Below are 22051 nucleotides of genomic sequence, written 5' to 3'. Positions count from 1 at the left end.
CTTTACTACATAGGCTTATCCAGTTACACAAAGCAAGCACTTTATCCAATTAAAGAATGCAAATACAAAACAAAATACCTTGATGGTGATGTCAGAAAGACAGAGACTATACCAACTACTAAGGATATACTTAAAAAAAATGTATATACTACCATCTTAAATTTTTTTAGACTTCATAAAGCCAAAACATGGTATAACTTTCATCATGGTGTAATTTTCATTTCCTATTTTGTCCTTCACATTATTTAATTTTTACAAGAAATCATATAATCTTAATTAACCACCACCAACACGTTAATTAACTACATTTCTCACCTTAAACTAAATATTATCATAAACCCATAAAAATTATAATATAAAGTACACCGAAAACAACAAATATATTCTAATTATAAAAAATTAAATATATAAAAATTAAATATATAGTATCATACAATATTGACCGACAGGCACTGTAGACACAAATAAATCATTAATAATACCTAAAATCTTGAATTCTAAAAAAATACGACCTTCAACCTAATCTAACTCTTAATGATTATTTATAGAGTATATATTGATGCAATGACATTATAAAAAATTATACATTAATTATTAGTGTATCATTCATCCTTATTAATTTTTTCTGAAAAACCAAACATAATTAAAAATGAACAATAGATACAGTGATAGTGTAAAAAACTCTTACAATATCTTTTTCTCCAAAAACCTTACTATTGTTTCAAAAACCTCTTACATCTCACGTGAAATCAAATAAACTAAGGATCTTTCATCCAAAAACCCATTCCATGTTCATTTCTCAGAATCCGATGTTGAAGAAATTGCTGTTTTTGTTAATCCTTGTGGGAATAATCCATTGTGGGAAATCCAAGTTTATAGTTTATAACACTTCTCAAGGAATAGTATCTGAGAAGCTTAATGTTCATCTTGTTGCTCATACTCATGATGATGTTGGTTGGCTTAAGACAGTTGATCAGTACTATGTTGGTTCTAACAATTCAATTCAGGTCTTTTTCTATCAACAAACAATTTGTCTGTTTTGTACATATCTAATGCCTTTAGCATAAGTTTTTTACCCATACTCAATGTTTTAAATTGTGGTTGTGTTTACTGTGATTGCGGAAAATTGTGGGGAAATGTAACAGATGTGGCCGCAATTGCGGTCATGATGCTATTGCAGAGACTTCAAAAAATGTAATATTATGGCCGTAATTGTGGTCATGGATGTGGTTAAAACTGCACCTAGTCAATGAGGCTGATATAAATTTGTTCTAGATCATGTGTATTATGGGGTTAACTCACCTCATGGACTTTGCATAGTCACTTTTGTCTAAAACATTATCGAATTACATAATTGTATGTGAGATTGACAAAATAATCCAGGTTAACCTCTCACACTCTATTCACGCTAGAGACTAACCTGAATAACTTTTGTTAATCTTAGGGATCATTGTGTAATTTTGATAATGTCAGGACTCGGGAGGAGAATGATGGTCGAGGATGAGAGTGATAGTTTACTCTATTAGATAACAATGTTTTAACCTGCTGATAAAAAAAACAATGTTTTAACCAAGAATTTGTACATACCTAAAAATGATGCGAAAAAAATGATGTGAGAGATAATTTTTTATCTACTAATTCATGGATTTCTTTGTCATATTTTCTGTGTGTAGGGTGCTTGTGTGCAAAATGTGCTGGATTCTTTAGTTCATGCTCTATTGGCTGACAAGAATAGAAAATTTATCTATGTTGAGCAAGTAAGTTAACTTGTTTTCTGCATTTAATATCTTCCTCTTTTTACAATTGTTTTTGGATTCAAGTGATACTGTGTGTGCCCAAAGGAGAATATGACTTTAAGGGTCTAATACATTGATGTTCCATGATTCAATTACTTTCCATTTTGGGTACAAACAATCATTCTAATAAAGCTTTTCCTTTCCTTTTAAAGACCATTTCTTTCTTTGGCTCTTTTATATCTTCCAATACTGTTGTTTATATCTAACATCCGTCTGTTTCTAACAGATAAATGTACCAATCTCCGTATTAAGAACGATAAAGAGACATTGACAGTTAGGAATACTAAGAAAATGAGAAAATCTAACAGAACCATGGAATTGCAACTTTTGAATCTGCCATGCCAATTTGTCTTATTTATGATTGGTCCATACTCGGGATCCCTACAATGAAATCTGAAAGTTTGGATCTATTTTAAAGCTTGTTTGAAAGTTAACTAGTAATTGCAATCACTTAGATCTACATGGTAGTATGTGCAGTGTCGTAGGATTGCCAATGCTTATGAAATTGGTAGATATGTATATCAAGAAAATTTGAGTTGTCATCAACCACCAAGTTTTAAACTCCAACGATATCTGAATTTCTTCTTTGTACTGTAAAGTTATATTTATCTCAAATACTTCCAGCTTACTATTCCTTCCATGACTCTTCATATACTTGAGCATCAATCCTAACCGTATACTCATTTTATAACGTGGACCTTTTCTTCAACTTATATCGTGATTATTTTTTATTTTATCTCACTTTCACCAATGCAGGCCTTTTTCCAGCGATGGTGGAACGACCAGAGTGAAGCTATTAAAGATGTAGTTAAGCAATTTGTTCGTTCGGGTCAACTGGAGTTCATGTAAATTATGTCTCTGATATAAGAAGTTCACTGTAATTAGGAACAAAGACATCTTTCATGCTTTTGAGGATTAAATAAAAACCATACATCTATTAGTCTCCCTCCATATCTAGATTATTTTTGCTTCTAGTATTTCCGTATTGATTTTATTCTTTCCTTTATTTTCTCCTTATTACAGAAATGGGGGCATGTGTATGCATGATGAGGCAACAACTCATTACATAGACATGATTGATCAAACTACACTTGGACATCGGTTTCTAAAAGAGGAGTTTGGTGTGACTCCTAGAATTGGTTGGCAAATTGATCCCTTTGGACATTCTGCTGTACAGGCTTACTTATTGGGAGCTGAAGTATGTCTTAGATCTTCAACCATAGAATCTTGTCGTTAACATATTTGTAGAAAAATAACTGTCACAAGTACTATTTTCTTTGTGGACTATCAACTTCTTCTACTGTGGATACAGGTTGGCTTTGACTCACTTTTCTTTGGTCGGATCGATTACCAAGATAGGGCTAAGCGCAAGAAGGAGAAGAGTCTTGAGGTTATCTGGCAGGGTAGTAAGAGCCTTGGCTCATCTGCTCAGGTGACTGTCTAGAATTATTATTTTTTCTTTTAATATTTTGTGGTTTTATTTGTGTTTTTTCTTGAATGATTGGTGTCTCTTAAACTATATTTTCTTTTACTTTTCTCACATGTCTCTTTTTTTCTGTGTTATTCAAGATCTTTGCTGGTGCATTCCCTGAGAATTATGAGCCACCTTCTGGATTTTACTTTGAAGTTAATGATAACTCACCGATTGTTCAAGTAAGATTATAAGAATCTATTAATTTTTCTATAACATTTTTCGTTATTATTTTGGTTGAAACCTCTGCTGAACTTTGGTTCCTTGCTGCTGAAGGATAATGTGGATTTGTTTGATTACAATGTACAAGATCGAGTGAATGACTTTGTTACTGCCGCTTTATCACAGGTAAATTGAGCAAGTTTTTCTTCAAACTGCTGAAGTTATTTGATTTTTTGTGATATCAGAAGAAGGTTTTGAGAGAGTAAAAAAGGACTGGAAGAGATAGAGGGTGGGGAAGGAGAGAAAGAAAAACAATATTTCATTCTTGGAGAAGTCACAAAAACCTGTCAGTTTTGTTCTGTGATTCCACAAATGATTTTTCCAAACAGAGTCGAGATGGGTATTTCAGTTTCCCCTCCACGAAGATGGTTAATCTTATTATATTTGAAATTTTCTGTGGTTAATATTTATCTACTAAAAAGAATCATTTTCACTATCTTAAAGCTTCACAACTCTCAGTTTTTCTTACTCTGCTATATGGAGGTCAATTTTGTGCAACATTCCTTGCTTTTTATTAATCCCTTTGTGGGATATCAAATACAACTCACTTGTCTTATTTAAGGCTAGTGGAGAGAGAAATACTTCCCCTTCCTCTAACCAGCAATCATTTTTAACTATCAGTTCTAATGGCACTATGGCTTATGTGGTGGTCTTGTTCATTATGTCATAGCCCTTTCTCATTATTTATCCTTATGTGGGACCTCAAATAAGAATAATGGAAGCGAGTGGGACTATATCTCACTCTGGATTGATTTTCAATTTGCAACCAGTAAGAATAATGGAAGCTCACTGAAGTTCTTTCAGGTTATCGTCTGTGTATAGTGAGTGCTGTTTGATTCAGACTATCTAGTGATGTATATTATACACTTCAAATAGTACATACTGAATGTATTCCAATTATTTGTCTAGCAATGTTAGACTATAATGTTAGCACGTAATCATCCGTTACAATTTCTTAAACTGAGTGTTTGTAAAGAATCTTGCCTTGTGGGAATAAGGTGTGGTTGTTGTTGTTGGGTGCTTCGAAAATATGTTTCTTGCATCCTCATCTTAAAAAACTGATAAGTTTTTAGTTTGAAAATTGAGTGAGAACTTTAATCTATTTGAGTTCGCACTAGATGGAACTTTTAAATTGTTGCCTCAGCCCTCATATTGTTTCACTTTCAGGCAAACATAACTCGAACAAATCACATTATGTGGACAATGGGAACTGATTTTAAGTATCAGTATGCACATACATGGTACCGACAGCTGGACAAGCTTATTCATTATGTAAACAAGGTAAAAAATTTCATAAGTCAGAAGAATGTGTTGTACTTCCTCCTTGAAATACTTTAAAGTCACTTTTCATGAATTTTTTAGTTAGTCCTGGGAGAATAAGATTTTAAATTTGTAAACTGACATTTTCATTGAATTTGTTAAGTGCACATAATTTAGGCTAGTAAAAGCTAACCCTACATTAATTATCGGACATTTAATGGCAGGAAGACTCAGCTGTAATTATTAACATGATAAAAGTTGACAATACTGGTCTTATCAGATTTATTTTATTTTGTTTTCTTTTATTGTTTTTTATTTTTTATTTGCCTCTTCTGAGGGTTTAAAAGTTATATGTAAAATAAAAACAACTAGTAATCCTTAGATAACATGGAATTCATTTGGTTATGTTTTGACTCACAATCTGAATTGCTGTTGTTATTCGTAGTGTTATTATGAACTTTCTTTGTTATAATAGTTTGTTGGATGGACAAATTTAGGATGGACGTGTCAATGCTTTGTACTCTACGCCATCCATATATACTGATGCGAAATATGCTGCAAATGAATCCTGGCCATTCAAGGCTGATGATTTCTTCCCGTGAGTTTAAGATTTAGTTATTGCATGATCAGTTTGTGTGTTTATTGTTTTTTCCGTTCCCTTCTTTGATGTTTTACCTATGTGCGCATGAAAAATTCCCAGTTACGCAGATCGTGCTAATGGTTACTGGACAGGATACTTTACCAGTAGGCCATCTATCAAACGCTATGTCCGATTAATGAGTGGCTATTATTTGGTATGACTCATTTATATTTTGTATATTTAGTTAATATAAGGTGATTGAAATCTTCTGGTCCAGTGGTGTTCGGATATTAATTTCATACCAATAAATTATCAGGCTGCAAGACAACTAGAATTTTTTAGGGGGAGGTCGAGTTCGGGGCCAAATACAGACTCATTAGCTGACGGTTTAGCAATTGCTCAACACCATGATGCAGTCACTGGCACAGAAAAGCAGCATGTGGCCAATGATTATTCTAAACGATTGTCAATAGGCTACAAGGAGGTGAAGTTTCAGTTTTTCTATCTTTAAGTAATTGTCTATATCCCATCAATGGCGAGCTATCTAGTCACATATTGCGTTTGAGCAGGCAGAGGAATTGGTTTCATCATCACTGGCTTGCTTGACTGAGTCAACATTGTTCACTAGATGCCAGAACCCAGTTACAAAGTTTCGACAAGTAAAAGATCTTCTTTCTTGAGTTTTAAAGTTTGTGATCTATTTTCATTACTTGCTGGAAGGGCCTTTTTCTTCCTTGCATTAACTGTTTCTGATCACGTATAGTTCTTGATAAACTATTTCTTATCATGGTAGGCAATTACCATTTCGATCATTGTGAACCTAGTTTTGGATTTTATTTGATGGATTCTATTCCTTTCTTTGTCTGCTCACCAGATAGAAATATCTTTATTTCTGAAGTCTTCTGCATGTTGTGATGTTTGTGAGTGTTGTTAAAACTTTTGTTATCATGTCGTATTTCATGCATAAACCATGTTGACTTATAAGGGAGATTTTATAAACAATTATATTCTATTTTGCTGCAATTTCTTTGTCTGTATATTATATACAAATTTTCATTCCATTTTCAAGTGATTGGTTTCATTATAGTCCTATTATCCTTATTATATGTAGTATGAGATGTTCTGATCTATGTGTTACTTTTCTTTCAATATCTATCTATAGGATATTTATCAAACTCATTCATTCTGAAGGTATATAAAGAAGATTAGGTTGTTAGCATTTAATTTATATATGGGTTATTCTTATTATCATACCCGATTTCAACCTGTAGGGGTTTTGACATTTGCAATCTGCTTATTTTATTTTCTTCCCTTTTATTGTTTACTTTCCAGTGTCCACTTCTGAACATAAGTTACTGTCCTGCATCAGAAATTGACCTGCTTCAAGGAAAGAATTTGGTAAAAACATTTATGTCATCACATATTTTGTTCTCTTTTACTAAGCATTTAATTTTTGACTTCATATCTTCTCACAAGCTCTTCCCATATTCAGGTTATTGTGGTTTACAACTCTCTTGGTTGGAAAAGGAATGAAGTGATTCGAATTCCCGTGAGTCATTCATTGCATTATTTTTCATTGTCTTCAAGTTCAATATATGGCAGCACTGAGAGCATTTGAAACTAATATAAAAGAAAATTGTCTTGATTACTCTTCATTTCATTCTTTCATTGGACTTATATTTGGTAATAATCTGAATTCATGAATTATTTCTATCAGTATGTCTTAGTGAGGTGTAAAAGGTTATTTAGTAGTGCTATTTACTTTCTAAAATCTAAAAAAAACCAATGCACGAGGCTCCCACTTAGTGGGCCTGGGAAGGGTAGATTGATAGGGTAGGCATAGGGTAGTAGAAAAGAGGTTTGTTGTTAGGAGTTGTTTGAATCCTATAATACCCTTACTAGTTAGTTAGATTAGTGTATTAGTTGTATAAATAGAGGGAGGAAAGCTTGTAAGAAGTAGTTTTTGTAGAAGTTGTAATTGGGAACTGATTTAGGAAATCAGTTAGGGAAGTTACTCTCTTGTGGAAGGAGTTCTTCATCATTGTATACACATCTTCAGCAATAACACAATTTACGGATCAAGATCACATTGATCTTGCATCTATTCTTCTTCTATTTTCTGTTTCTACATTCTGATTTGATACCAGTTCTATCATAGATGTACGCAGCTTTACCCCTGTAAGCGGGCTGTTTCTAGTTACTTTCTAAAATCTACTGAAATAAATTGCTTTTAAAATTTCATAGCTTGTTAAAAAAAATGGTGCTTCCTTAAAGTTTTGTCAAAGGTGGCTTATAGAAGCAAGTGCTTGGTTTAAAAAAAAGGTCAAAAGCACTTTTGAAATTCGACCCAAAAATAGCTATATATACGCATGGATGAACTTTGAATTTAAATGTTCAATTGTGAAGGATAACTTTGGCAAGAGAACAAGACAAATGAAAACTAGACCTGTCTTGTAAAAATGACCATTGACTTGGTTCTAAAATCCTGACACGGTTATCAATTTATAGAAGCAATGCTAATTTTCCAAACAATTAAACTTCAGTTTTCAGAAAAATTAAATGCAAGCACCCCCATCAAAAGCAATGCACTAATTATCTCACTGCTTCACAACATCGGTTTCAAAGCAGTAAAAATAGCATGGCTAGTAAACATGTAGAATCAAAATCTTTTTTCTCCTTCAATTTATAGATTTAAGTTGAGTCTAGTATTAGATTACAAAAAGAGAATTATTCAAGTGTCTCTTATTGTGGTTCTAGCATTAAATAATAGGAATAAACATGTTATGGTGCTAACATAGACAGGCTAATAATTTATGATCTGTTTTACTATGTTATTGATTACTTGTGTATTTATATAGATGCAAGTAACATATCTTTCAATATTACTAATTTCTGCAGGTTGTGAATGGCAATGTTACAGTTCATGATTCTAAGGGCATCGAAGTAGAATCTCAACTTATACCTCAGGCTGAGGTCCATGTTGGCTTAAGAAACTACTATGTCAAGGCATATTTGGGTCAAACTCCTCCCGAGACACCGACGTATTGGCTTGCGTTTACAGTTTCTGTACCAACTCTTGGTTTTAGTACATACACTATCTCAACTGCCAAAAGGACAGGTTATTATATAAAGTGTTTTATTTTTATTTTTATTTTTCAAAAGTGATTATCTGCTTTCCATGCCTACATCATGAACTTTGTAATAAATACTTTCTGCTTGTTTCCAGGTTCCACCAGATCATTAGTATATACATATCAAAGTGATGAAAAGTCTAGATTTGAAGTTGGTCATGGAAATTTGAAGCTTAAATTTTCTACTGGTGAAGCAAAATATGTCAATTATGTTAATGTCAGAAGCTTGGTGCGTGCTACTTCACTTTGCATCATAGGATTCCCCTTTAACTAGAACTGTTTGGTGTGCAATCATACTTATGTAATATGTATTTGTAATGTTCTCCCTTCCCCTCATCATGTTTTAATATATTTGTATCTGTGACTTTTACACTGTTGAATAGAAAGTGAAATGTGAAGAAGTAAACCTTGACTAAGACTCTTATTTTTAACATGGCAGGTCGAGGAAGAGGTTGAACAGAGTTATCTTTACTATTCAGGATACAATGGAACTGATCAAAAAGATCCACAGGTAGACAAATTACTATAAATACCAGTGTGTAATCAACCTTTTACTTCTCCAAGCGCACACACTTTTAATACAACTTTGTAATTTGATTTCCCTCACAGAACTCTGGGGCTTATGTCTTCCGTCCGAATGGCACGTATCTCATAAACCATGAAAGAGAGGTTTGAAGTTATTTCTGAAACATCACTGCAAACAAATTCCCATAACAACTCTCTGTTTAAGTAAATGAAATTTCAGGTTCCTTTGACTGTTCTGCATGGATCAGTACTTGATGAAGTGCATCAACAAATCAATCCATGGATATATCAGGTGTTCTACTTCTTACCGGATTTTCTTCTGTTACAGTGTCAGTATTTTACTTTCTAATTAATAAACTTATTTTCTTATTAGCGACGCAGTTGTCATTGCATGATGAATCGAATAAAATATGCACTGTAAAAGGAAGAACGTTTAATATTTGACCCATAGTCACATAATTCGCCCATACTCCTCCTGGCGTACCACGAACCAGATCGCGATAACCGATTTGTGGTTCTTCTGTGTTCTAAAATGCGCTGGGTTGCAAATCAGAAGAAAGAAAAACTCTAATCTAATATGGGTTTTTTTAATAGATTTGGGCTCTATTTAAGTTGCTAATATAAAATGGGTCTTTTTGTTTAGAAATATGTGGAGTTTTATCATTTAAAAATACTTATTGATTTTTAAATGTATTTAGTTTAACCTATTTAATTATTCATAAATAATCATAAATAAGTTTAAAATTAGAGTGTATCCACTAAAATAAAAAACATATCAACTAAGTATACCCTCAGCGTACCATATATTTGATAGGGTAGTGTACCGCATACCACATATCCATACCCGTACCGAAGACAACTACATATCATGTCACTATGATTTGACTCAAACTGATTACTTGGAATTTGTAATGTTGACCAACTTTGGTAAAATGAAATGGAAAAATGATTTTAGACATCTCTAGCTTTAAAAAATTATTTTGTAAGCTTAGAGCTTCTGTGACCATCTGGTGAAAAGTTCAATCCTTTCTGCTTCTACTCTTCAAATTAAATTATAATTTGATAGGAGCCAGTCAACAATTGAAAAGAGAGGAAAAGAAGTATAAATGCAGAATTGGAAATATTGATATTCAGAAGAAGTGCAGAATACAATAAGAGTAATGTTGCAGTAAAACAAGAGAAAACAGAATGGACAATGGGAATAATCCCCTTCTTCCCTGTGACAACAGTCACTCCCCACAATTCCCAACAATTCCTGCTTCGTAACCTCCTTTCCTTGCCTCATATTCACCTCCTTTTTCTGATTCTAGGATCTTCCTAACCAACCAGCTCTTGCCAAGTGTCTTGTTGGTTAGAGTCATGTGCTACAAGTTCTTTTTCTTTCTTTCCTAATATATCCTGACTCCTTTTCTTTTTTCTCTCAAATACCCTTTTAATTGGAGGTCTATCAATACCCTCCCCAATGAGTAGCACCTTGTCCTCAAGGTGAAAATCAGGAAAACTAGACTGAACCAATGCAAAATCTTCCCAAGTGCTATCATGTTCTGGGATGTCAGTCCATTTGATTAACACCTCAGTCTTCCCATTCAGCAACTTCCGGTGAGCCAACACTCGGTCGGGGATCAACTCCCAATCTGCAGTCAGACCAACAGGAAACTGTTGACACGGCACACTAGCAGGAGGAGCATGTTTGAGTTGAGAGACATGAAAAACTGGATGCACCCGTGAATAATCCGGTAACTGCAGTCTGTATGCCACAGCTCCCACCCGTTCCACTATTGTAAAGGGTCCATAAAAATGAGGACTAAGCTTCTCATTCATCTTCTGAGTCAACGACCTCAATTTGTAAGGCTGAGCCTTTAGATATACCATGTCACCTACTTGAAATTCCACCTCTCGCCGTTTTTTGTCCAGCTGGTCTCTCATGCGTTGTTGAGCCTTTGCCAAATTGGTTTTAAGTTCTTCAAGTATATGGTCCCGCTCCGTTAACAAAGTGTCAACAGCTGCCACTATTGTACTTTCATTTCGAAATGGAATGATCGTAGGAGGGTCTCGACCATATAATGCCTTGAATGGACACATATTAATAGAAGCATTATAAGAGCAATTGAACCACAATTCTGCCCACGCCAACCAATTCAGCCATTGCCGAGGGTGTTCATTTACAAAGCATCGTAAATAAGTTTCCAACGTTCTATTAATTACCTCAGTCTGACCGTCAGTTTGAGGGTGATAAGCAGAACTAAAACGTAGCTTGGTGCCTTCTAAACGAAAAAGTTCCTTCCAAAACAAACTGATAAAAACCCTATCACGATCAGAAACAATAGAACTAGGAAAACCATGCAAACGAATTATCTCCTTGACAAAAAGTTGAGCAACATCTTTGGACGTATATGGATGACGCAATGGAATAAAGTGTGCAAACTTACTCAATCTGTCCACCACCACCATGATAGTGTCAGCCCATTTTGTCTTAGGTAAACCACCAATAAAGTCCATTGAAACATCTTCCCAAACATGATTGGGAATGGGGAGAGGTTGAATTAACCCGGCTGGCTTCAAGGCTTGATATTTATTCTATTGGCAGACAATACATTCTGCTACAAACTTGGCGATGTCGTGTTTCATCCATTTCCATTGAAAAACCATAGCTAACCTTTTATACGTTCTAGTGACGCCCGAGTGACCTCCCCAAGGGGAAGCATGAAATTCCTCCAACAGCAAGGGAATACGAGCAGAATTATTGGGCAAAACCAAACGCCATTTGTACCATAGACACCCATTTGAAAGGGAATACAAGGGGTGAGATTTGGGGTCTTGAACTACCTCTTGTAGGAGCTGTTTCTGCCAAGATTTCCTCAGCCAATTCTATCAAATCCACATTAGTTACTAATGAAATGGATTTGTACTCCATGACCCTTGACAAAGCATCTGCCACCTTATTCTCAGAACCGGGCTTGTAATGGATCTCAAAATCAAACCCCATCAATTTGGTAACCCATCTTAATTGGTCACCTGCTAGTACATATTGCTCCAATAGAAACTTGAGACTTTTCTGATCGGTTCTGATAATGAAATGGTGCCCCATAAGATATTGTCGCCACTTTTGGACCGCAAAAACAATTGCCATTAATTCCCATTCATATACTGACTTCAGTTTTCCCCTTTCCGATAGAGGTTGACTCACAAAAGCTAGAGGTCGTCCTTGTTGCATGAGGACAGCCCCTATACCGATTCCAGAAGCATCAGTTTCCACTTCAAAAGACAAATTGAAATCCGGCAACACTAAAGTAAGCAAGTTGATCATGCTCTGTTTTAATTCTTCAAATGCGCCTTGAGCCTCCTTTGACCAAAGAAACATATTTTTCTTCAACAAATGTGTCAAAGGTCGAGCTATAATACCATAGTTCTTGACAAAACGCTGGTAATACCCCGTAAGACCAAGAAATCCTCGCAAGCTCCGAATGTCTTTAGGTATTGGCCATTGTTTCATTGCTGAAATCTTTTCTGGATCAACTTCGATGCCTTTTCCCGAAATGAAGTGCCCCAAATACTCCAATTGAACAGCCCCAAAACAACATTTCTTATAATTTACCCACAACTTGTGTTCACGCAAAGTTTCAAAAACTCGTTGCAAGTGGTCATGATGAGTGTCCATATCAATACTGTACACCAAGATATCGTCGAAAAAGACTAACACAAACTTCCTTAAATATGGCCGAAAGACTTCATTCATAAGCGCTTGAAAGGTTGATGGCGCATTGGTGAGCCCAAACGGCATCACTATATATTCGTAGTGACCTTCATGAATGCAGAAGGCGGTTTTCGAAATGTCTTCTTCTTTCATCCGAATCTGGTAGTAGCCCGATTTGAGATCCAATTTAGAGAAAAAAGTCGCTCCACCTAACTCATCCAACAATTCTTCTATTATGGGAATTGGGAATTTGTTAGGCACAGTGACGGTATTGAGAGCTCTATAATCCACGCAAAATCTCCATCCTCTATCCTTCTTCTTTACTAAAATCAACGGGCTAGAAAATGGACTCACACTGGGTCTAATCATTCCTGCATCCAACATATCTCTAACAAATTTCTCAATTTCTTCTTTGTAGCTATGAGGGTGTCTATAAGGACGTATGTTTGGAATTTCAGCCCCTTCCTTCAACACAATGGCATGGTCACAAGATCTTTGGGGTGGTAAGCCTTTAGGATCTTGGAAAATATCCCCAAACTCCTGGATTAGGGGCTGGATACTACTAGGAACGTCCAATGTTGACGAGCACATCATACTCATCATCCCAAACTCAACATAATAAGCTTCGGCTTCGTTACGCATTTCCTTCATAATAGCTTTAACCGACGCTACTGTCCTGGAAAGAGCAGGGTCTCCTCTTACTTCAATAACCTTCCCCTGATCTTAATTTTCTATCAAATAATGCCCCAAATCAGCACTGAATTTTCCGAGGCTTTTTAACCACTCATAACCTAGGATAACATCCACACCGACTAATTCAAACAGATAAAAAATTTGGACAACCTTCAAAGTTGGAAGATGAAGCTCCACACCCCTACATACACCTTGGCTGCCCAAACGCTGGCCATTCCCAACTTCAACATAATACCCTTGTGTGTTTTCAGTAGGGATCTTCGGCTCTTCTACTATACATGGCGCCAAGAAATTGTGAGATGCTCCCGAATCCACCATTACAATTACCTTTCGATCTTTAATGGTTCCCCACAACTTGAGTGAATTTTTTGATGTCATCCCCGCAATGCTATTCACATTCAACTGTAAATTGAGCTCACCTTCTACTCCTTCGTTTGTTCCTTCATCTTCTTCGTTCTCTTCGACCTGACCCAACAAGATGACATGGATCTGTTTGTTGCGACAAATGTGCCCTGGAAAGTATTTCTCATCACAACGAAAACATAAGCTACGTCTCCTCTTTTCATTTTCTTCTTCTTTGGTGAGTCTCTTGAACCCTATTCCTCTCCTATTTTCACTGTGAGTTTCTTTTTCACGAAAATTAGGTCCTCCCTGTGTTCCCACATTCTCAAGGTTCCCAAATTTGTTTCTTTGGGTTTCCCTGTGGCCAAAATTTCCATTGGGCTCTTGGGGATTTTCCTTGAAATCTTGGGCCCCAGCCCAACGTCCCCCCAAAGCTGTTTTAGAGAACCCGTATCCATTATGGCGGTTTGAGTACCCATGAGACCGACCCATGACCCGGTTCCTTTCTTCTACCCTCTGCGCAAATTCCATTAGCTCATTCAATCCTCCAGAACCCATCAACCTCACTTCTGCTTTAATATCTTCCTTAAGGCCATTCATAAACACCCCCTTCATAAATTCCTCATCAGCAAAACGGAGGGGAGCAGATCGGAGCTCAAATTGCTCTAGGTACTCCATGATCGTCCCTCTTTGTCTCAATGCCATCAATACCTCATACGGATTTTCCGATGAAGCTATCTGAAACCGGTTCATCAACGCTTGCCGGAAAACAGACCATCTCACCACGACCACCATACGCGATTCCCACCATTGATACCAATTCAACGCCTTCCCGTCACTCTATACACCCTTCACTCTGGTATCCGGTTTATCTCAAAATAACGCTCCACTCTATACACCCAACCATGAGGATCTTCACCGGTGAAGTACGGAACCTCTACCCTCTTCACTCTGTCCCCCCTTCTCATCTCCTCATCCCCCCGAAACCCTTCTCTACAGTTCCTCTCTTCCTAGTTGCTATTTTCCCCTACACCTTCACGTCCTAATCCCCATATCTCTCTGACCGTCTCTTCCAAACGGTCAGTCACCGTTTTCATTAACGTTTCCATTTGTTGCCTTAAGGACTCCTGAAAAGAGTTTTGCATTCCTTCCAACCTTTTCTCCATATTTTCCATTCTATTCTCCATTCTTGTTGATACCATCCAGATGCTCCCAAGATTGGGAGCTCTGATACCAACTTGATAGGAACCAGTCAACAATTGAAAACAGAGGAAAAGAAGTATAAATGCAGAATTGAAAATATTGATATTCAGAAGAAGTACAGAATACAATAAGAGTAATGTTGCAGTAAAACAAGAGAAAACAAAATGGACAATGGGAATAATTCCCTTCTTCCCTGTGACAACAGTCACTCCCCACAATTCCCAACAATTCTTGCTTCGTAACCTCCTTTCCTTGCCTCATATTCACCTCCTTTTTCTGATTCTAGGATCTTCCTAACCAACCAGCTCTTGCCAAGTGTCTTGTTGGTTAGAGTCATGTGCTACAAGTTCTTTTTCTTTTTTCTCTCAAATACCCTTTTAATTGGAGATCTATCATAATTTGTGTGAAAACTTTGAAAGGGTCAGTTTGAGGTAACATGTTAGAGATAGAAACCATTCTTGAGCCTCTGCCTACTAGTTTAAACTTTTAGATTTTAGATGGATTGGTTCTTCAACATTCTAAACCATGTGAATCACTTAAATGTACTTTTACTAGAAGTGAGCAAAAGAGGAAACAAAACCTTAAGAAACTGCACTTAATGCTATCCAAATAATATATTCCACTGTCTCATTTTTTCAAAGTAATAATTGAATGTTTCTATACATAACCTGGAGGCAATTTTGCCCAAATCAGCCCAGATGCTTAGGAAAATTTTGCGTGCGACTTTATGATCAATTCTAGAATGTATTTTCCTAAGCATTTTGTGTAATAATAATGCTAGTAATAAATAATGAGGAATAAGACTTTTGTATGTACTCCTTATCTAATATTAGAAATTACTATGCAACAATTTTGTCTGCAGATTACCAGATTGTACAAAGGAAAGGAGCATGTTGAAGTAGAGTTCATTGTAAGCTTTTGAATATTTGCTTTTATATTAAATATTTTGTCATTCTCATATTCATTTATGAGCTATCTTTCATTCTCTATGATTTTTTGTCATTCTCATATTCATTGTAAGCTATTAATATTTTGTTTGAAGATGTAGTTTCTCACTTATAAGTGCGTTTTAGAGAGTGAGCCTCGACGCAATGATAAGATTGCTTCTTAGTGACCAAGAGGTCACTAGGTTCGAATCCTAGAAACAACATCTCCGCTTGCAGTGCTAAGGCTGTGTACATCTACCCTCCCTAGACATTACAAGTTGGAAGCCTCGTGCATTATATTAAAGATATATGATAGGTTATTTTGGAAGATTATAGTTGGTTAGAAAGTGAGGAATTAGCAAGTTAGGTTTATGTTAATTATTTGCTTTACAAACTTTCTTTTCATTCTTTTCTCTTGTATAAATAAGCCATATTGGCTCATTTAGAAAGTGAGGAATTAGCAAGTTAGGTTTATGTTAATTATTTGCTTTACAAACTTTCTTTTCATTCTTTTCTCTTGTATAAATAAGCCATATTGGCTCATTTCTTATTCAATCAATTCAATTCTTATTCAATCAATTCAATTCTTATTCAATCAATTCATTCAATGAGAATATTATTAATTTTTGTTTCTCATTCTTCTTTCTTTAACCTTCTTTAAGCTTTCTTTTATACACTTCTTGATTCATCAAGAAGCTTTCTTTTCATGGCTCTTACCACATTTTAACACATTGGGCCGCCCTTTTTGACGTTGTTTGTAATCATTTTTATTATGGTGATTGATATCGAGATATATTTCTTATATGAAATTTATTTACAGAATGTTGGATCATTTGAACTGATGGTATTTGGAATATCAGGTTGGCCCTGTACCTATTGAAGATGGAACCGGTAAAGAAGTTGTCACTAAGATTTCAACTACTCTTGAAACCAACAAAACATTTTACACAGATTCTAATGGGCGTGATTTTATCAAAAGGGTATGGAGCTTAAATTCTGTTTCTTACAATGCTGCACATAACTAGTCTAGATCATCCATAATTTCTGATGAGATGCTACCTTGCACTGCTACTTGTCATTAACTTATTTTTATCCAATTATATCTAGATGCTGGGTGTTGGTTACTAAAAAATGGTTCCATCACTGAGAAAGTTATGAAACAATTTTCCGTCGGTATTTTAATCATAATATCACCATGGAATTAAGGTTTGGTTATTGTTGTATATTAATGATATATTTGTAAATGGCATATAAGAGTATCAGATATTTTCATAGTCTGTTTTTTTTCTTCTTCGGGCATAACATAAATCTATGGAATTCATCTTACTGCAGGTACGTGACTACAGAACAGACTGGGACTTTGAAGTAAACCAGCCCATTGCTGGAAATTATTACCCTGTAAGTGAGACTTTTGTATGGTTGATTTGGAGGATTTTAGGAAGGAAAAAAGGAAGAGATAAATTGAGAATCACAATAGTATAAGATTGATATTAAAGTGATATATTGAGGTTATTCAAAAGTACAAAAGATTTGTCCTATTTATAGACCAATAACGAAAGACAAATAGAATCCTAACATAATTATCCGTAATGAAATAATTGATCCTAACATGACTACCTGAAACTGTTATTCCGGAAACTGTTCTTGTATGACAAAATATGCAAGTTCTAATCATATCATGCTTCAAGCAGAAGCTTCATTTCTCAACTATTTGTTTTATTGAAATCATTATTTTTCATGTGCTTATTGAATTAGATAAATGAGAATTGTCTTCTCTTTCTTGCGTTCTTTTCTTTTCAATGGAAAATAAAGGGGACTATTATTATTTCCCTGGGGAGGGGGTCACAGCAAATTTATGCCCATCTCACTGTAGAGATCACCATTTTGTTGTGTCCTTGACCAATGTATCTCCATAGCCATTGATATGAGACTAACCTTCAGGCTAGGGGTGATGGGGAGGTGAGCCATCCCAACATGGTGACTCTAGGATTTGAACCTCTGTCGTTGCAGTTAAGGTTCCTTTCACAGTCCATTCCACTAGGACCGACTACTGTTGTTTAGAAACCACCAATATGAATAGTCTCTACCTGACTTCATTTTTGCATGGGTGCTCCAACCATCATTATGCTGTTCCCCCTAACTTTCTCATATCATATGTATTTTGATTTACTATATGAAATGCATATATATGTTCAGAATCGGTACGACATGCTTTATCGCACTTCAGAAGTTCAACAAGCAGTGATTACCCATCCTTTAGGATCACAATGTTTTTGTCCTTTCAGATTAATCTCGGGATATACGCAAAAGATAATAAGACGGAATTCTCAGTGTTGGTGGATAGATCTATCGGAGGATCCAGCTTAGAAGATGGAGAGATAGAGCTGATGGTCCACAGGCAAGTTTCAATTGGTGTTTTGAAGTTTATGTAGATTGCTTTTATACTACAGTTAATTGAAACTATCATTGAATTACTCTTGTCTTAATAATTTTTATAAAACAAAGTTTCACATAATCTTATCTTAGCAGTGCCTGTTGCTTGAAACTGTGGTCTTTTTAGCATACATGGTGAATGGTGTTTAAGTTTTTACATTGACTTTTTTTGTGAAGTCACATATCTTATGTATTGGTGAGGGTTGCTTTTATTGTTGATATTTGATATGCAATAGTGTTGAGGAGCCTTGATACTTCAGTGGCATTTTTTTCTTTCTCTCTCTGCCCTTGTTTTTCTAATCTTGTTTTGAGGATATCTTGTCACTCTTCGGTTATTATTTTATTTTTCCGAAGAATTCAAAAAATTTCTCTCTTCCCTTTCACCAATAGGAGATTGCTACTCGATGATTCAAGAGGTGTTGCAGAGGCTCTAAATGAAACAGACTGTGTTGCTGATGACTGCAGAGGTCTAACTGTAAGAATGTTTGGCCTAGTCCCAATGTCAAGTAGCTGTTAGCTTTTTTCTCATAAATATCAAACATTTATTTTGGCCATAAGTTGCCACTTGATAAAATTTAAAAAAAAACTACTATTAAATGAGTCTTAATGCTGATAGCATTAAAGGGTTGACAGATCAGTGTCAATTCATTTACGCATAAGCCGACTAAAATGTCGAGGTTGTATTTTGGCATGTACAAATATGTTTTGTTGATTGTGTAAACTAAACAATTAGTCTCTATAATTTCACCTAATTTTGAATTTGGTCTTTAAATATATTTTTGGATACCAGTCTCACACTTCTTGAATTTTGGCCCCAGACCAATTCCTTAATAATATGAACTGTGAAACTAAGGACCAATTCTTAATGGAAAATAGGGATCAATACCTTAATTGTAAGTACTAAAACTCAAATGAGTGAAAAATATACAGATGATACCTTAACGGTAGGGATCAAAATCAAAATTATAGGGACCGATACCTAAAAGAATAAGTATGGGGAGTAAACTTAAATGTGGTGAACACATAGGGACTAATTGTCTAGTTTAACCTAGTTGGTATTTATACTGAGAAAGACTACCCAATTTTCAATTACATTGATGTCTTTAAGAGTCCGTTTGTGAGTTGGGTTTTGGAAGGAAAGAAAGGGAAAGGGAAGGCTTTGGAGCCATCTCACAAGTGTGATTCATGGCTCTGAAGCCTTCCCTTTTCTTGCCTCCCCTCCAAAACTCAACTTGCAAACGCATCCTAAAAGAAGGGCTTAGTCTTAATGATGTCAAAATATTTTCCCTAGGTTTTAGGAGGACCAAATGACACCAAAACTTTGTGGCAGTGTGCAATTTTTGTTGTTCCTATGTGTATGTGGTTGGAGTAAAATGCCTTCATTTTTGCCAATATTTATGCACTGAAAAATATCACCACTCCCTTAAGTCAATGTGATTTAGATTTGGCGGTTTGGTGTCTATAACATGCCAACTATTTTTCAGGTACAAGGTAAATTTTACTACAGATTAGATCCCTTGGGTGAAGGTGCTAAGTGGCGGCGTACTTTTGGTCAGGAAATATATTCTCCACTTCTGTTAGCCTTTTCTGAAAAGGTAAAGTTTAACTGATATATTGCTACCACTTTTTCTCATATATCACGTTTTACACCTAATCTTTCTTTTCGTCTATCTCCCTTTCTCATCAGATTACCAATCACATCTCTTGTTTCTTCCTATCTCTCTTTCATACCCGGAGAGTTTTTTTTTTTGAAAATTTAATCCCGGAGAAAGAAAAAAATACTTCTAGGACATAAATGTATTATTTACTTGATGTATTCTGGTGTCTTTATAATGATGTAATGCATCAATCACTAAAAGGTGAATTACATTTGGCAGGATGACAAAGATGACTGGCTGAATTCACACGTACCAACATTTTCAGGAATTGATTCTTCTTACACATTACCTGATAATATTGTTATTATAACATTACAGGTATATATGGCCTTATCCTGGCTTAAAGGGATTCCCTTGTCCCCTATTATAGTAGTTCACCATACAGAAGAGATAATTACATGATTAACACAAGGATAGAATCAAACAGTGCTTTATTTTCCTTTTTTTGTGGCCTTGTGTGTGTGTGTGTGCGCAATTGTTATGCGTAAATTTAGCTTGTAATGCATATCTATTTTGATGGACTTTTCAGGAACTTGAGAATGGGTCAACTCTCCTTCGTTTAGCACATCTTTATGAGGTCTCTTTTTAATTCTTGTTTAGTATTTACTCATCTGTATTTGCTTTGAGTTTATAATTTTAAATGGCAATTCAAGAACATGTTTGTTATGTGTGTATTTGAAGTTACATGTTTCTTGATTATTTGTGTATTTGAAGTGGTTTTCTTTGTTAGAAGTGAGGTTGTTAAAGCGTAGAATCAACCTTGGAGCGAGAGGGGGTAGGATTGTAGAAGCGGTGGAGTGTAACATGGAACGTAACTCTACTTAAAATACAAAGTTGCATTAAAAAAAATACATAAGTGGTTTTCTCTGTTGGAAGATTATTCTCTCGGGGAAAATAAAGTAACTCAAGTTATTGTTTCTATGTTCTGTAATGATTCTTCTAGAATGAAGAATAAGCCTTGGCCCTGCAAATAAAATGCATTAGTTAGTATATGAATTTTGGAATACATTTCATGCTTAAAATTTGCAATAAAAATAAGTCTTGCCATCATCATTATTTACTAAAATAAATAATTGTCCCCTATGAATTATAATGTCCTTAAGATTGAACCATGCACTTGCCAATAACATTAGTTTCTAATGAAAAGCTGAAATTTAGTGCACTATGTATTTGCTCCTAGTTTTACTCCCTCACTCTATTGTCTCATCAAATTTGCACAGATTGGAGAAGACAAGGACCTCTCTGTATCAGCAACTGTGGAGCTGAAAAAGCTGTTCCCTATAAAGAAGGTAAAAACTAGAATCTGATAAGTTTCACAAGTGGATGAAAAACTCTTTCAAAAGGCTTATTTTTTTACTGAAAAATCTTCCCTTGGTATTAGATCAAGGAGGTGAAAGAAATGAACTTATCAGCCAACCAAGAAAGGATAGAGATGGAGAGAAAAAGACTTGTTTGGAAAGTAGAAGGATCTTCTGAAGATGAAAATGTTTCAAGGGGTGGACCAGTTGATCCAAAAGATCTAGTTGTGGAGCTTGCTCCAATGGAAATCCGTACCTTTATCATCAACTTCAATAGCATTCATGATCTTGTCTTTGATGCTTAGTAGATTGTAATTGTTTGTTCAAGTCCTTGCTTTTGAACAAGCATGTTGGTAGTGTGTCATGTTTTGACATGTTCAACTAAGGATGATAAACCTGTTTTATGTTATAAAGATTTAGTTTCAAATTCTTGTGTGTTTTACATAATACCATCTTTTCTTCTTCCCAAGAGACAAACTTAATGAAATTTCTTTAGGTTTTGTTTGTGAGTGGTTTTTTTCTAGGACGTTTGTTTTTGGAGCAAAAGAAAAGGAAATGGAGGACCTGGAAACCCTCTTACAAGTATATTTTCATGGTTTATAAACTTTCATTTTCCTCAATTTCCCTCCAAATATGTATTAATCATAAATATCATTTTAGGGTCTATTTGCAAGTTGGATTTTGAAAGGGGAAGAAGATAAATGGAAAGTTTCAGAGTCATTTCATAAATTTATTTTATAGCTCCAAGCCTTTTCCTCCTTTCTTTACTCTTTAAAAACTAATTCGCACATAGACTATTAGGTATTTGGTGTTGTTCAC

General features: G+C 35.3%; 1 protein-coding gene across 1 annotated transcript; it reads left to right on the top strand.

Moving 5' to 3' along the window:
- LOC109350642 (probable alpha-mannosidase At5g13980) lies at nt 712-21694 on the top strand. Its single transcript, XM_019591864.1, has 29 exons — nt 712-1007; nt 1674-1757; nt 2553-2641; nt 2820-2994; nt 3109-3228; nt 3366-3449; nt 3544-3615; nt 4657-4770; nt 5247-5347; nt 5450-5543; nt 5646-5813; nt 5899-5988; nt 6662-6727; nt 6822-6878; nt 8228-8447; nt 8556-8689; nt 8900-8971; nt 9070-9129; nt 9206-9277; nt 15780-15827; nt 16704-16823; nt 17176-17241; nt 18129-18241; nt 18667-18751; nt 19761-19871; nt 20154-20252; nt 20464-20511; nt 21155-21223; nt 21316-21694. Exons 1-29 carry the CDS (start codon nt 789-791, stop codon nt 21535-21537), a joined length of 3072 nt encoding a protein of 1023 aa, XP_019447409.1. The 5' UTR covers nt 712-788; the 3' UTR covers nt 21538-21694.

This window comes from Lupinus angustifolius, chromosome LG06, assembly GCF_001865875.1.
Source record: "Lupinus angustifolius cultivar Tanjil chromosome LG06, LupAngTanjil_v1.0, whole genome shotgun sequence".
Classification (NCBI taxonomy): Eukaryota; Viridiplantae; Streptophyta; class Magnoliopsida; order Fabales; family Fabaceae; genus Lupinus; species Lupinus angustifolius.
This window is presented reverse-complemented; position numbering and strand designations above follow the sequence as displayed.

Excerpts from the sequence above, each read along its gene's own strand:
- LOC109350642 (XM_019591864.1), top strand. The coding sequence starts at position 789 with ATGTTCATTTCTCAGAATCCGATGTTGAAGAAATTGCTGTTTTTGTTA. Across the intron at positions 5,989-6,661 it reads CAGTTACAAAGTTTCGACAA|TGTCCACTTCTGAACATAAG; the intron begins GTAAAAGATCTT and ends TTTACTTTCCAG. Across the intron at positions 18,752-19,760 it reads ATGACTGCAGAGGTCTAACT|GTACAAGGTAAATTTTACTA; the intron begins GTAAGAATGTTT and ends ACTATTTTTCAG.